General features: G+C 39.8%; 1 protein-coding gene and 1 long non-coding RNA gene across 2 annotated transcripts in view; one reads left to right on the top strand and one right to left on the bottom strand.

Annotated features, from left to right (window-relative positions):
- Positions 1-15,303, bottom strand: part of FBN2 (fibrillin 2) — a 149,320-nt gene that overhangs the window by 16,127 nt on the left and 117,890 nt on the right. Inside the window, exons 42-54 of the mRNA XM_028749285.2 lie at positions 14,520-14,588; positions 14,044-14,169; positions 11,943-12,068; positions 11,535-11,660; positions 11,148-11,264; positions 9,296-9,424; positions 8,048-8,167; positions 5,712-5,837; positions 4,396-4,548; positions 2,400-2,465; positions 1,097-1,222; positions 855-974; positions 546-668 (exon numbers count right to left, since the gene is read on the bottom strand). Coding sequence (XP_028605118.2) covers positions 546-668; positions 855-974; positions 1,097-1,222; positions 2,400-2,465; positions 4,396-4,548; positions 5,712-5,837; positions 8,048-8,167; positions 9,296-9,424; positions 11,148-11,264; positions 11,535-11,660; positions 11,943-12,068; positions 14,044-14,169; positions 14,520-14,588 — 1,527 coding nt within the window. The remainder of the gene's footprint in view (positions 1-545; positions 669-854; positions 975-1,096; positions 1,223-2,399; positions 2,466-4,395; positions 4,549-5,711; positions 5,838-8,047; positions 8,168-9,295; positions 9,425-11,147; positions 11,265-11,534; positions 11,661-11,942; positions 12,069-14,043; positions 14,170-14,519; positions 14,589-15,303) is intronic.
- LOC144329195 (uncharacterized) lies at positions 4,525-5,276 on the top strand. Its single transcript, XR_013394631.1, has 2 exons — positions 4,525-4,599; positions 4,978-5,276. It is a non-coding gene; the product is annotated as an uncharacterized LOC144329195 (long non-coding RNA).

Genomic DNA, 15,303 nt, shown 5'->3' with positions numbered 1-15,303 from the left:
AGGGATTCGAACCGCCGACCTCCTGATCGGCAAGTCCTAGGCTCTGTGGTTTAACCTACAGCGCCACCAGCTATCATTTCTCCCTCTTCCAAAATCAGTCACAGTGGGGAAGGAGGAGAAAGATTTGACAATACCCACATACATGTATACAGGATAGAGAAGACGAGGATTAAGAGGTTAAAGATTGAAGTGAGAAACGCTCAAGATTGAAGTGAGAAACACTAAACCAGGATGAAGAAGTGAGAGGCCAAAGGGAACATGACTGCTTTGTGGAGGCAGGAGCAAAAAAACTGAGGAGGGGCAAGCCTATTTCCTGAAAAACCTATTCCTGCTTTTGTCCACTAGATGCGCAAGTAAGCCCAACAAAACTGGCAAGCAAAATTAAGGCAATGAAGGCACAAAGGGGTGCGAAGCAATTCAAAGTGGCCAAAGCACTGAAGGCTGCTTTCTTCTTGTCTGTGTTCAGTAAAATGTAGGTGATACAGTTTGAAATAAAAAACATTTTCCAATGAAAGATCATTTAAAAAAAAAAAAAAAATCCATACCTTTACACATTTTTTGGTCCTCTCTTAATTCATAGCCCACTGGACAGGTGCATTCATAGAAACCATATGTGTTTATGCAGCGAAAAGCACACAGCAACGGGTTTTGTACACATTCATTTATGTCTGAACAAAATAGAAACAACATCAGTGTTATCCAGGCCTTAGAAATCTTCTTCCAAAAATAAAAAAACAAACAAGCCACTCTTTCTTATTTTTACTTCCCTTTGGCGGTAAAGGAAATCAGAAAAAAGATTCAAAGCAGGTTAGTTGTCCAAATGTAGTCAGAAGATAAAACAAATTATAATTTACCTTCGCAGTTCATCATTGGCCCAGGTTCAAACCCGTCAAGGCAATTACATTCAAAGCTACCAATAACATTGGAACACGTGCCATTTCCACATGGATTACCAATTGAACATTCATCAGTATCTAGGGTGTAACAAGCAAAACAAATTTTTGAAAACTAGGATGCAGGTCAAGTTCATGAAGTTTTAAAGATTACAATGCATGAAATTAACAGATTTTACATATGGCTTTGAATCAGCACACACCTACACAACGCACTCCGGTGTAATCTAGCTTGTATCCCAAAGGGCATTCACAACGGAAGGATCCATCTGTGTTTATGCAGTGACCGTTGGAACAAATGCCTGGGCTCTCAAGGCATTCATTGACATCTAAATACAAGAAAGTAACATCAAATTATTTGTACAGTTCTGTTTTCCATCTCGGGATTCCTTTAGTATAACAGATACACATTTTATTGGATAGTAATAGAATTCCCTTTACCTTCCCAAAGAGGAATAAATGAATAAAAAGGAAATAATTATTTCTTATGCCAAAAACGTGGAGAAAATAAATGAATTATTATTAAGGACATTTGCTTTGCTTCTCTGATTAACAATTTGTTCACAGTGATAGCAGCAAAGTTATGGAAAACTTTCCCAGTGGAGATCTGCCAGACACCCTCTCTCCCTGTCTGTAGACAGTTGCTGAAAATGTTTTAAACTTCCAATGGTTTATATTTTGTGATTTGTTGCTTTTAACAAATGATTTGGTCTTTTCTTTTCTTTTTAAGAAAAAACTTGACATACAAAAAATTGAGCTGCTGCCCATTTGGTGTTTTAGTACTGTTGTTTTTAGTACAGGCAGCGAACGTTTCAGGTGGGTCCGATAAGTGTACATCACAAACATCAAAACATCACAAAACATGACAAAAAGGGGCAGAACGAGGCAGGGGCGGAATGGCATGTTTGCAGGCTTTTTCAGCGGTGTTTCAAATATATGCAATTTCATTTAAACCTGTGGTGCCTTGGAACATAACCCCTGGAGTTGCCTGTATTGTGGTGTTCTGCATTGTTTCGAATTTCTATTTGATAGTATTTTAATTTGTCATAAGCCACTTTGGTTGCTCTAAACCAGTGATGGCCAAACTTGGCCCTCCAGCTCTTTTGGGACTACAACTCCCATCATCCCTAGCTAACAGGACCAGCAGTCAGGGATGATGGGAATTGTAGTCCCAAAACAGCTGGAGGGCCAAGTTTGGCCATCACTGCTCTAAACAAAAGAACTGGATAGAAATTACCATATTGGCTAGTACATAGAGTATAAATCCTGTGGGCTGCATCTACTATCCTAGGTCTATATTAACTTGTGCTGCCATGTGACCATTCACCAGTAAGAGAAAGTAAGGATGTCTTCTGGAGTAAGATTTATGTTGTCTCCCCCTAATCAGGAATATTATTCGTATCTGAAAAATCAACACAACTTGCTTTCTAAAAGCCAGAGAATCCTGGAGTATAATTCATTAAAGAACTAAATAGTTTTAAAGTGATATCAAAGTAAAGCCAATACCTTCTCGTGTATCATCAATCCCAGGTATAGTCCCGTGACCAAACGGACACAAATCCTGGAAGGCAACTGCATGAGAACGTTTTTTGGAACAGCAGCACCACAAAGGGAATAAAAATGGCAATGATTATACAGCTGACTATGGCCAATTACAGCAATAACAGGAACACACATATACATATATGCTTTTCACAAGTGCTACAAAAGGAGTCCCCCCCCCCACCATTTTTCTTCCATATCCGAATACTGCGTAATAAGTGCCACATCCATAAAGTAATCGGCAACTGTAGCTGTAATCAATATTCAGTTTTTAATATAAGCCAATAGCGAAACCCCAAAGACACCGATTGCTTTACTGGATTTTAGCACATGTTTAGCCAGCTCCAGTTTCCAGTGATGATATTGGTTCCATATACACCATACATTTAAAGCACATCTCCTCCCTTGCCCCAAAGATCCATTCCTTGTATAGCAATCCACAGTTAGTCAATAGAGAAGGTAGAGGGCATTCTCAGTAGTGGCGCCTGCCCTGTCCTCCCATCAGATGTCAAGGCAATGAGCAACTATCTTACTTTGGAAAGACATCTGAAGGCAGCCCTGTTTAGGGAAGTTTTTAATGTTTAATGCTGTATTGTGTTTTTAATATTCGGTTGGCAGCTGCCCAGACTGGCTGGGGAAACCCAGCCAGATGGGCAGGGTATAAATAATAAATTATTATTATTATTATTATTATTATTATTAGTGATTCCTGAAACCACTTACTTAGAGTAGCTCCACTGAACTATCGGAAATGGGATCAAGGATCTGGTTGGACAAGTAGAGGCTCTATATGCCAGTCGTTTTTTTACCACTGCCTCTTGAAAGCCAACTAGGGCTGGGCAATACCTGGTTTTCAACATCACGATATATCACCAGCTAAACATCACAGTATCTCAATATATATCTGCAGCGGCAGAGGGTCCTGCCAAACCTCCCTGCAGTGGCGGAGGGAGTGCTTCACTTCCCTGCAGCAGCAGAGGGCCTTGCCATGCCTCCCCACAGTGGTGGAGGGCCTTAAAATGAAAGGAAGTAGTAGATTTAATAAAAATATTAAATAAACTTCCATATAACATATTTAATATGTTTTCAACTAATTTAAGAGTAGTTTGAGTGATTTACTAGTCGAGTTGCATCTGCTTCGCCACTCAGAGGTCTAAGTGGAATCTGTGCATGCATAAGCCCCTCTGAGTTCAACTAAACTTGCTTCTACTTTCCTGGGAACTTTGTCTAGCCATGGGGGTGGTCCCTCCTGGATTGTTAGCAGGCTCTGCATAATTATCTGAGCTCTAGGTGCAAAGATACTGGTGAACTGAGTTTACTGGTTTGTGTGAGGGCTTATTCTCATCTCTTACAGGTTAGGAGGGAGGAGGGAGAGAGCAAACAAAGCAGGAGTCTCGGTGCCTGCAAATTATCTGCAAAGTATCTCTAAGGTAGGTACAAGGGTGGCGCTATGGGCTAAACCACAGAGCCTTGGACTTGCCGATCAGAAGGTCTGTGGTTCGAATCCCCGTGACGGGGTGAGCACCCGTTGCTCGGTCCCTGCTCCTGCCAACCTAGCAGTTCAAAAGCACGTCAAAGTCCAAGTAGATAAATAGGTACCGCTCTGGCGGGAAGGTAAACGGCATTTCCGTGCGCTGCTCTGGTTCGCCAGAAGCGGCTTAGTCATGCTGGCCACATGACCCGGAAGCTGTATGCCGGCTTCCTCGGCCAATAAAGTGAGATGAGCGCCGCAACTCCAGAGTCGGCCACAACAGGACCTAATGGTCAGAGGGGTCCCTTTACCTTACCTCTAAGGTGTACCACCTGTACCACCACCTGGGAAGCCATTAAGTCTCCACCTTTTGTTCACCTGTGTATTGCCTTGTTGCAACACTTATCACAATGTAATTTCCAATACTGTTATTCAAATGCATAGTGATTTATTGCACAGGCCTAAAGCCAGCACATGTTTTTTCTTTACCTTTTTCTTCCTTAGGACAAAGTTCACAGGGATCACCCCATCCTTCTCCTGGCATCTTGCTGCAGCAGCACTTTGCCTTGGTGGTGTTAAATGCTTTCGGCACAGAGCACTTGCCATTCTCAAAGTTAGTGAAGCAGAAGCTTTGTCGCGTATCTGGGGGGGAAACCAAATGCCACAGAATTACTTTAGACACTGGGTAGCTGGGTAAGTTAATCAAAATCAAAGGAATGGTTTCACTTCTCACTTGCGTGGAAATTCCGGCCTGAACCTGTATCAGCAGGAGGCGTTATTATTTTGAAAATTATTATTTTGAAAAAGGCGTTATTATTTTGAAAATGCCTTTTCCACGCACAGAAGCCCTTTCAGTCTGCTTATACTAGGCGTGTGGAAACCTCTGAGCAGGAGTTGATGGAGAACATTTCAGTGCCACCCACCCCTGAAAAATTACTTTTGTAGTGAAAATATTTGTATCCAAAAATGGCGTAGTTCAGTTTCTTCTCCACCCACCCCACATCATCCTTCAATCCCTCTCCATCCATCTACCCCATAACGTCTTTTAACGTCATCTGTATCTCCTTCAAGAATTATTTGACAATTGAACAATCCCACACGTGTGCTAAGTCAGCCTGTGGATTTTTGTACAGCCAGCTTTCATCCATGTGGGGAAAACTCAAGACATTTAAAGCATGGCCTCCAGTAGGCTCAGTGTAGTATTTTGTTTGTTGTTGAATTAATCTCAGTCTAATATTGCAGGTGGCTGTTTAAAAGTCATAGGGCTCTTGTCCATTTGGATGAATTGGGCAATTTGCTCCCTAAAAAAAGTTCAACAACTTAGGGTTGTCTGGGAAAAAATGGGAGAGTTCCTGTACCTCTTTTCTAGGGGGAAAAAAAGCACTGATGTTAGGCAAGGCAAGCCTTCAAATCCATTTTTGCCTGGTCTGGGCTTAGCATGGATTTGTGATTGAAGATGTAGATGGAACATCCATTACATTAAATATTCATACTGTTTTTTTAATTGTATTTGTATTGCTTTTATTGCTGCAACTGGGCCCACAGCAACTGGTCTAGCCAAAGTTTGTCTTTCTGTTGTGTTTTAAATTTCAAGCATTGCACTTTCATCTTTGTTAATGATTGCATTTTATTTTTATTACATTAGCCATCCCAATAATTTTTTTAAGTGTAAAGGTGAGGTAGAACTCCTTTAAATAAATAAACGTGAAACGGCCCAACTTAGCCAAATGATTGTTTACTGAATGGCCCTCCTTTCTGAATATTTGAGCTGAATGTTAACGGCCTGCTGCAACCACTGTGCTTACCAAAACATCTCCTGCCATTATCAGATATCACAAAGCCTGTAGGACAGATGCACTGGAATCCTCCTGGCGTATTAGTGCAGGATCCAAAGAGACAGATGTTGGGATCCTCGTTGCATTCATCAATGTCTGAAAAATCATTTATTTATTTAGTTCATACAATTTATACACAAATTGATTGTAAATAAATAAAATTTTAAAGACGGTTGAAACGAAAATATGATTACAACATCAATCCAAAATAGTATTCATCTTGTGTATTTTCCAGAGAGCTGATGGGAAATAGTGCATTAGGCAGAATTGATTTTTAAATGAGCAAACCAGTTCGTCCTGTTTTAAAACAGCAATTGCTTTATAAAGTCTACTCTAAGGCTGTGCCAGTATATTTGGTCATCCCCTCCCTCAACAATTTGGGGAAAGGCAAAAAGAAATTGCTCATAAAAAAGTGAGTATGAGAACTTGTGAAACAAATATTTGAGGGGTGGGGCAGGGGTTTGTCTATTCCTGTTCCATTATAGTTGGGGGCTGTTTGCATCCTCTCTTCCTTAACCATGAGCTGCAACCAAGAATCAACCTTGGCTATAACTCATGCTTAATGGAAAGAGAGTGCTTAACTACAAGTCCAAATTCAGAAAACACACTAAGCCTGACTTTGACTTAGCTGCCGCATCATGCCATGCTAAGAGGACTGAGAAGAAACACAGTGTTTGCCATCTCCTTGCCAAAAGCCCACACATTTGCACTAAGACATTCTTTCTCTTAGTGTTGTGTGCTAATGCATCTGGTGTCTTGCACATGATATTCACTGCAGCCCCAAAATGCTATGCTTTGAAAGGTTTCAAAGAAAATATGACTTGGATTACTCTCAAGAAAAACAGTTAATATTGCTAGCAATAGCTGCTAAAAATATTTAAAAACTGGCAAGAAAACAAATTAATAAATGCACTGTGTTACAAAAGTTAAAATCTCAAAAAAATATGTATTGCTCAAGATAAAAGTCCAGCATATTTAAGCAAGATTTTGTTCCTTGATTTATGAAGACTACTGAAAGCACACATAAAGTTTTCCTTCCATCTTTATCTGGGCAAAAATTCCACTAACATCAGTTAGTTTGGCACAGAGAAGACATGAGGATTTACTTCTGTATGGTTAACTTGAAGATATTTAGGATTGGCTGTCTGGTACCAATATCTTTGTTTCTTAGTTTGATGAAACACATTGTGATTTGCATGGATCCGCTTTCTCATTTGATAGCTGTGTGTTACGTTTTTTCTCCATATAATGAAAATCTAAAGCATCTAACTTTCTAAAAGCATCGGTATATTATTTTGTACCAAAACAAAAATTCCTTAGATGTTGAAATAAACATCAAAGCGCTATGCAAATAACTCAATTACCCTTACACACTAGGTGTGCATTTGGTGTGGAATTTAGTTGCACGTAACTATGAGCGTTAAGGCTTAAAACAGAAACCATTTGCTATATTTCTGAGTCTGGGTCTGATGTGGATATTATTGAATTATTTTTTCTGGTTATAATGCAAGCGCTTCTTGTCCCAGTTTCTAACATTCCTTTTCCACTGTATAATCTGCTGTGTTGTTGGAATTGCGGCTTTTTGATTGCTATATTGCCAGGGCGTGCTAAATTTCATTCCCACCAGTGGACACGGTGTAGCACAACCGTAGATGTGACCAGGCGTGTCGCCATGAGTGATTCTGTTCCCTCATGATTCACACATGAAAATGGTGGGAAGGTACTGTATACTAGAATACTACTCCAAATTTGGTGACATGAGCTGTAGTGGCATGATCCGTGAAAACTGTGGGGAAATTACATCACAAATGCTCCTGTGGTTTTCTAGGTTAAGTGGATTTTTTTCCTGAAAGCAATTAACACAGAAATGGCTTCTACTAAATTCCACTAGGTTTCCAGAACTGGAATTTACCTCAAGTGAAAGATCACATAAAATGAGAAAGTTATCCGGTAAGGAAACTTTAGGGAAATAGAATAAAATGCTGTCTGAATACAGCCTATATTTTCAGACAAATTTTTCTCTATGTACTCGCCAGGGGGTGGTGGTGTGTGGATTTGTTTGTTTGTTAAGCAAAGATTTTACGAATCACAAACCAGCATATTCCCCCCCCCCCCGATTTCTGTTAATGAAATGCCACGACTTTGAGTTTGTTTCTTGTCACAAGCACAAGAATGCCATATCTTAAAAGTCGCTACATTTGTAAATGAGTGACACAATCTTTGCATGTTATTTCTACCACATCCAAAATACACGTTCTTTACTGTGTTAGTATTGAAGTTCAAAATAAAATAAAATGCAACATTACCAATGCAGCTTTCGCTTTTTACTTCATACCCTGGTGGGCAAATGCATCTAAAAGATCCTTCCAAGTTTTGACATGTACCAGGGAAACATGAGCCAGCAAGCACCACACACTCATTGATATCTTAAAAGAATAGAAAAAAAGACAAAATATGTTAGAGATTCTAGAAGGATTACCTACAGTCTAAGTATGCAAAAAGAGAGAAGAATCTAGATCAAGATCATTGATCTACCTTCCCACACTTTTGTCTGTCCTTTGTTGTGTTAAGTAACCCTGCTCCCATCTGTAAATAACTACTATTAATTATTATTATTATTATTATTATTATTATTATTATTATTATTATTATACATAGATAATAATAATAAAATTTATATACCACCCTTCACCCAAAGATCACAGAGCGGTGTACAATATAAAAACACAAAAATACATACCAAATGGAAACAATAGCACTCCTCGCCCCTAGCTCTTGCTAATGGGAAAAAGTTCCTTACCCACCCCTTTGCAATGAATTCTACTGTTCAGACCAACTAAGTTAGTTCTTGGTATGAGCTTTCGTGTGCATGCACACTTCTTCAGATACACTGAAACAGAAGTTGCCAGATCCTTCTATATAGTGAGAAGGTGGGGAGGGGTATTACTCAGAAGGGTGGTGGGAATGGGTGATTGGCAGATAGCTGTGATGAGCCTGTTGACGACTCTTAACGACTGCAATAGATCTTACAGGAAAAAGCAAGGGGTGAGAAGGTGAAAAATGGCTTTGTCATGTATAATGAGATAAGAATCCAAAAAATTTTTTTGTTTTGACTATGGCAGACCAACACGGCTACCTATCTGTAACTTCTACTGTTCAGTTTAGCATACAAGAGCCACATAAGGCCAATGTATCAACCAAAATTGGTAGAAGAACAGAGATTTCCTGAGAAGAGGGAGATGCTCTGTCTTACTTGTCTGGTATAGAATTGTGTTTCAGCTGCAGTTCACAGCTATCCATAAATACCTGCTGGAAGTGTTTTCTTGTGCTTCTTTAACTTATTTAGTTTTTTAATTGAAAGACACTAGGATGTATGTGACTGAAAGACACTGTAACATGATTGTGCAAACGTATACCTCAAAAAGCAGCACAATTGTATGTTTATGCAAAAGTAAGTCACACTGTATTCAATGGGATGTAATCCCAGATAAGTGTGCATACGATTGCTCTTCTATCAATGCACATTTACGCTAGGTAGTTGCTTTCATACATACCAATACAGTTCTTGCCATCTGGAGTAAGTTCATAACCTTCATGACATAAACATTTGAAAGAACCAATTTCATTGAAACACCTCCCATTTCTGCACACCTGCCCAAAGAAGGAACTGCATTCATCAATATCTAAATGGTTAACAAAAAGCAACAAAATGGTTAACAAAACAAGGGCAACAAAAAGCATTAATTCTATTATGCAATAATTGCAAGCTACAACTCTGCTTTGGAACACATTTTTGAAAGAAAAGCCCGACTAGCTTTTCAGGTACCTTTTAATTTGAATAACTTTTTAAAGAATTCCTTGAAGTAACTGATATTACAGTTTGAAGTCTGGTTTATTCTGTTATATTTTACTCCAAGAAGACCAATCTATCCTAACTAAAACTCAATAAGGCAGACATGTATGTACAAAATATTTTTTAAAAAATATGATCCTGTTGAGATTCCAAGATGGAATTTTGGAGGTAGCTCTTAGAAATATTAAATAGCCAATACAATTTTTTTGATTTTTAAAATCCTATTAATTTTTAATCACTTTCTAAAGGTTTCAATTTTGTAACTTAAATTTAAAATTTAAAGTACAGTGGTGCCTCGCAAGACGAAATTAATTCGTTCCACAAGTTTTTTCTTCTTGCGAGTTTTTCGTCTTGCGAAGCACGGTTTCCCATAGGAATGCATTGAAAATCAATCAATGCGTTCCTATGGAGACCGTCCGGGGACAGAGGGGAAGCGCCACGCGCCTTCCCCTCTGTCCCCGGACCTGTTTTAAAGCAAGGGGCAGCGGGGAGAAGATTGCTTCTCCCCGTTGCCTGCCCCGCAATCTCCGGGGACAGAGGGGAAGGCGTGTGTGCCTTCCCCTCTGTCCCCGGACCTGTTTAAAGCAAGGGGCGGCGGGGAGAAGATTGCTTCTCCCCGTTGCCTGCCCCGCAATCTCCGGGGACAGAGGGGAAGGCGCGCGCGCCTTCCCCTCTGTCCCCGGACCTGTTTTAAAGCAAGGGAAGGGGCAGCGGGGAGAATCGCTTCTCCCCGTTGCCGCCCCTTGGTTCAAAAGGGGTCCGGGGACAGAGGGGAAGATGCGCTGCGCTTCCCCGCTATCCCCGGAGCTTGCGGGGCAAGCTTCATTTTGCGAAGCAACCCCATAGGGAAATGCATCTTGCGAAGCGGCTAAGAAAACAAAAAACTCCTTCGTCTAGCGAGTTTTTCGTCTTCTGAGGCGTTCGTCTTCCGAGGCGTTCATCACTGAGCTCAGCGCGCCCAGACTTCGCGCAGCTCTCCGCAAGCCGCGGGAGCCCGGCGCTGGGCTCCCACGGCTTGCGGAGAGTTGCCTGTTCTGGGGGCTGGGGTCGTGGGAAGCTGGGGGAGAAATAAATTCCCCCCCCCAAAAAAAAACTAGGTGTGCCTTATGGGACGGTGCGTCCTATAGGGCAAAAAATACGGTACATTTTAAATGAATGAATGAAAGGAAAAAAGCCACTGCTGTCGCTTCTTTCCCTGGGGATCTCCTTCCCTTACAAGTGAAAATTGCACAATCCTGCTCCCAAATTCTCAAAGTTCATCCCCTGCTGACCATTCTGAAACCCTCATTTTCAATGGAAAAGATGACTTCTGGCTCATATGTAATTCTCTCTTCCCAAAGTTGTGGTCCTGATCAAGTTGGGGGTTCCTGCAGCTACTTGAAAGGTCAAAAAAGGTGTTTGAAGCTGAAATAGTATAATACTTTTTTTCAAAATTAGTTCCACAACAGAGTACAGATCTGTTAAAATTCAGAAATTTTCATGTTTTTATTTGAACTTCTTGCACCATCCCTCTTCCTAAATGAAAAAGTGTAGTTTTCTTTTGATTCTCTTACCCATACAGTCATTATTATGTGTAAGCTCAAATCCTGGATAACATAGACAATTATATGAGCCAACTGTGTTTTTACACGTTCCATTTCCACAAGGATGTCTTTCACATTCATCAACATCTGCAGAGAGAAGGCATTAATACAAAGGAATTATTATTTGTAGAATCATCTCAGGAAACCTTAAACACTGGCTATTTCCCCCCTCCCCTTTTTATATTTCAAAGTTTCGCAATGATATAATAAATGCAATCACCGCATTTATCTGACAACACATAACTTATATTCGTTTGAAATAAATATAACAGTATCAACCCAACCATCGCTCACCAAAATGCCAATTAATTAAGGTTTCTAGATCTTCTAATTCACGTTTTTACACGGATAACATACCCATACACATAGTTTGGTCATGGGATGCCTTAAAGCCATTTTGACAGATGCAATGGTAAGTTCCCTCTTTATCCACACACGTGCCATGACTACATACATTAGGAATTTCCTGGCATTCATTGCGATCTATAACAAAAATACACAAAACACATGGTATATATTACTGAAGGTGAACTAAAAATGTCCATTTCATAAAGAAAGCCGTAGCACAAAAAGCCTACTATTTGTCTGTTCGTGTTAAAGTCAGATACTGCTAGACATCACACGAAAGTCAGGGAAGCAACATAATTGTAAGTGTGCAAAAAAAAATAAATGCAAATTCAGAACAGGAAAACTGCCAATATTCTAGAGGGAATATCCATATAAAAGAAGACTTAGACAAAATAGTGAATACAAGTTCTTTCTTACCAACACAGGCACCATTGGGTGAAAGTTTGAAACCTGCAGCACATTCGCAGCGGTAACTGCCAGGGCTGTTAATACAATCTGCATTTCGTTGACAGAGATTGTCACCGTTGCTGCATTCATCAATATCTGCAAGATATTCTTAGTCAAATGTCAGTATAGGTGTCCTTCATCTCTTTGAGGAATTCAGATACTTTTTTGTGCTCTACATTGCAATGGGCATAATTCAGCTAATGTTAAAGCACTTTCAAATCCCATTTACTTCAATTAGAGAATTTTCAACACAATCTTAACATACCAACTGAAATCAATGGAACTTAAATGTGCTTATATCCCTTATCTTTGTGTTCATCCCTCTGAAGTAGTGACCAGTACATTATTGAAGATGCCTTTGTTTATGGGATTCCTGCCAAACAGGTAGAAGAAGACTGACAGAAACTAAAAAGTAGAGGAGGAACCCAAGCACACTCTGTATCCCACAACCATACCACTCCAGAACATTTTTCATCAGAGCATTTTTCATCAGCGCAAATTATTCTGCTACAAACAGCAGGAATGTGGCACATTGTACACACAGAGCAAATGCTTTGAATAATGTTCCTGCCTCCCTTTCTCTAAGAAATCTGCCAGGAAGATAAATACAATCCTGTGAGACCAGACAATACATGGATTTAAAGAGAGATAGCCATGTTCAAATATATAAAAGGATGTTACATAGAGGAGGGAGAAAGGTTGTTCTCTGCTGCTCCAGAGAAGCGGACACGGAGCAATGGATCCAAACTACAAGAAAGAAGATTCCACCTAAACATTAGGAAGAACTTCCTGACAGTAAGAGCTGTTCGACAGTGGAATTTGCTGCCAAGGAGTGTGGTGGAGTCTCCTTCTTTGGAGGTCTTTAAGCAGAGGCTTGACAACCATATGTCAAGAGTGCTCTGATGGTGTTTCCTGCTTGGCAGGGGGTTGGACTCGATGGCCCTTGTGGTCTCTTCCAACTCTATGATTCTATGATTCTATGAAATACTTACTGTATATTAATGGAAGAAAGGGCAACTAATGATCATGTTCAAACACTTTACGGAATTACTGATAAGAGTTTCAAAACCTAGGTCAGGAATCAACTGATGCGCAGCTTTATTTTTTCAAAGACAAGCGTCTTCTACACCTTTTCATTAGGCACTATTTTTCTATAATTTTCTAATACCAGCTGCACTGGCTCCCAGTGGAGTACAGGATCAGGTTTAAGGTGCTGGTTTTAACCTTTAAAGGCCCTATACGGCCTAGGACCATCGTACCTACGGGACCGCCTCTCCTGGTATGTCCCACGGAGGAACTTACGATCTTCAAATAAAAACATCTTGGAGATTCCGAGCCACAGGGAGGTTAGGCTGGCCTCAACTGGAGCCAGGGCTTTTTCGGCCGTGGCCCCGACGTGGTGGAACGCTCTGTCACAAGAGACTAGGGTCCTGCAGGACTTGACATCTTTTCGCAGGGCCTGCAAGACAGAGCTGTTCCACCAGGCCTTTGGCCAAGGCACAGTCTGACCCCCTCCTTCTGTGATCCTCATAGAACTCTAGCCCAATGGTTGCCATTAATTTGATTTTGAATTGATTTTAGAATGAATTGATTTTAGAATGTATTTCAATTAATTGACTGTGATTTTATGTAAACTGTGCTATTTTTACTGTCGTTAGCTACTCTGAGCCTGGCTTTGGCTGGGGAGGGTGGGATATTTTTTTATTATTATTATTATTATTATTATTATTATTATTATTATTATTATCTATTTTGAAGAGATATCCACATGACTCTAATTTACTGGAGCAAATCACAGACAGTTGCATAGTAGACATGTGCATGGTATGTTAGCTTGCACTTTCTCTCTGCTGGCCCAAACAGCCAGGTTAGGCCATTGTGTGGGACTCAGTCAGTACAATCAGTTCCTCTTTGATCATGAGCCTGACCTGGAGACAGGTGTAATTTCTAGGTGTATTCCCTCCCTGCAAAAAAACCCCCACTTATGAGCTGCAGTAAAGTAGGAGCGGAGACCATTGCTGAAAAGGTTCTTGCCATGAGGATAAACCATAGACAATACGATTTACATCACCTTCACAGACCAAGAGCAGATCATTGTAGCTGAATCCTGTTGGGCATTCGCAGCGGAAGCTGCCAATCTGGTTAATGCAAACACCATTTGCACAAATCCCTGGGATCTCTTTACATTCATCAATATCTAAAAAAGATTTCAATATTTATTAGTCAAATGCAATGGCAAGCCCTGCTTTTCCTCATAGTTTCTTTATGCATGCAATAAGAAAAATACAGTGGTAATAAAATTTACCTAGAAATATAATACAGCAAATTGAATATAGCAATTCAATTTTAATTTTAATCCATGCTTTTTGTATAAAGGAAAAATCCATATAGGGGAACTTTATACATAAAAAGCTGAAACTTCTTCCCTGTCATGTTAGTTTTCCACACATCTTATAAATAAATAAAAAGGGGGTGGGAGGAAAAAACCCCTCTAGTTTTCAGATTCATGCTGCATTCATTAATCTGAACATAGCTTTTAAAACTCACCAACAGCTTTGCCTGTGTGGATGTCGAATGTGAAGCCAGGAATATTTCCACATATTGACTTGAATTCAACTTAAAAGGAAAGAAAGTGGGGTGGAATCAAGGAGGCTGAATATAAAAATAACTCTTGGACAAACCATCCATTTACAAAAAAAAAGTAATCCATTTTATTGAATAAGAGGATTCCCCCCCCCCCCACACACACACAATGCAGCCATAAACAAATACATTATTTAATCAAAGTATTAGCTTTAATGTTGACAGAATTTAGAAACTGAAAGACAAGGAAAACCCCCAGTGGAATTATATAGGATTAGTAATTTGTACAAATAATGGACTTTGAGCTCTTCTCTCTTCCCATCTTGATTAGTGACAGGAAGGACATTGGCTTAGAATACTTCTGGGGAAGGAAAAATGTTCTTTTCAGTTCTTATTTCCTCTTTCCATACTGATCAAAGGAATACTACACTGCTTTCTTTTCCTTTATGCTCTATTGTTATCAAAGAGATAGAAGAATATGTCTCCATTATTGGGTTTCCGTAAGTTTTATCCTATGTGATAAAAAACAGTTGCCTCTACCTTTCTTCCAGTGTTTTCTTTTAAGAAAACTTCTTTTAAGAAAACACTGAAAGAAATATACAGGTAACTGTTTATGGTAACTGTTTATCACATGCACTTTCAGCTAAATGGGAAAAAAGCCAGGAAACTGAAACAAATGAAACTAATATTTTTAATATCCCTGATACCTACATTTATTCACTAGGTTGTTGGGAGGTATAACAGCTCC

This window comes from Podarcis muralis, chromosome 11 (genome assembly GCF_964188315.1).
Source record: "Podarcis muralis chromosome 11, rPodMur119.hap1.1, whole genome shotgun sequence".
In the NCBI taxonomy this organism is placed as follows: Eukaryota; Metazoa; Chordata; class Lepidosauria; order Squamata; family Lacertidae; genus Podarcis; species Podarcis muralis.
The sequence above is the reverse complement of the archived record's forward strand: the minus strand, read 5'-3'. Positions and strand labels throughout refer to the sequence as shown.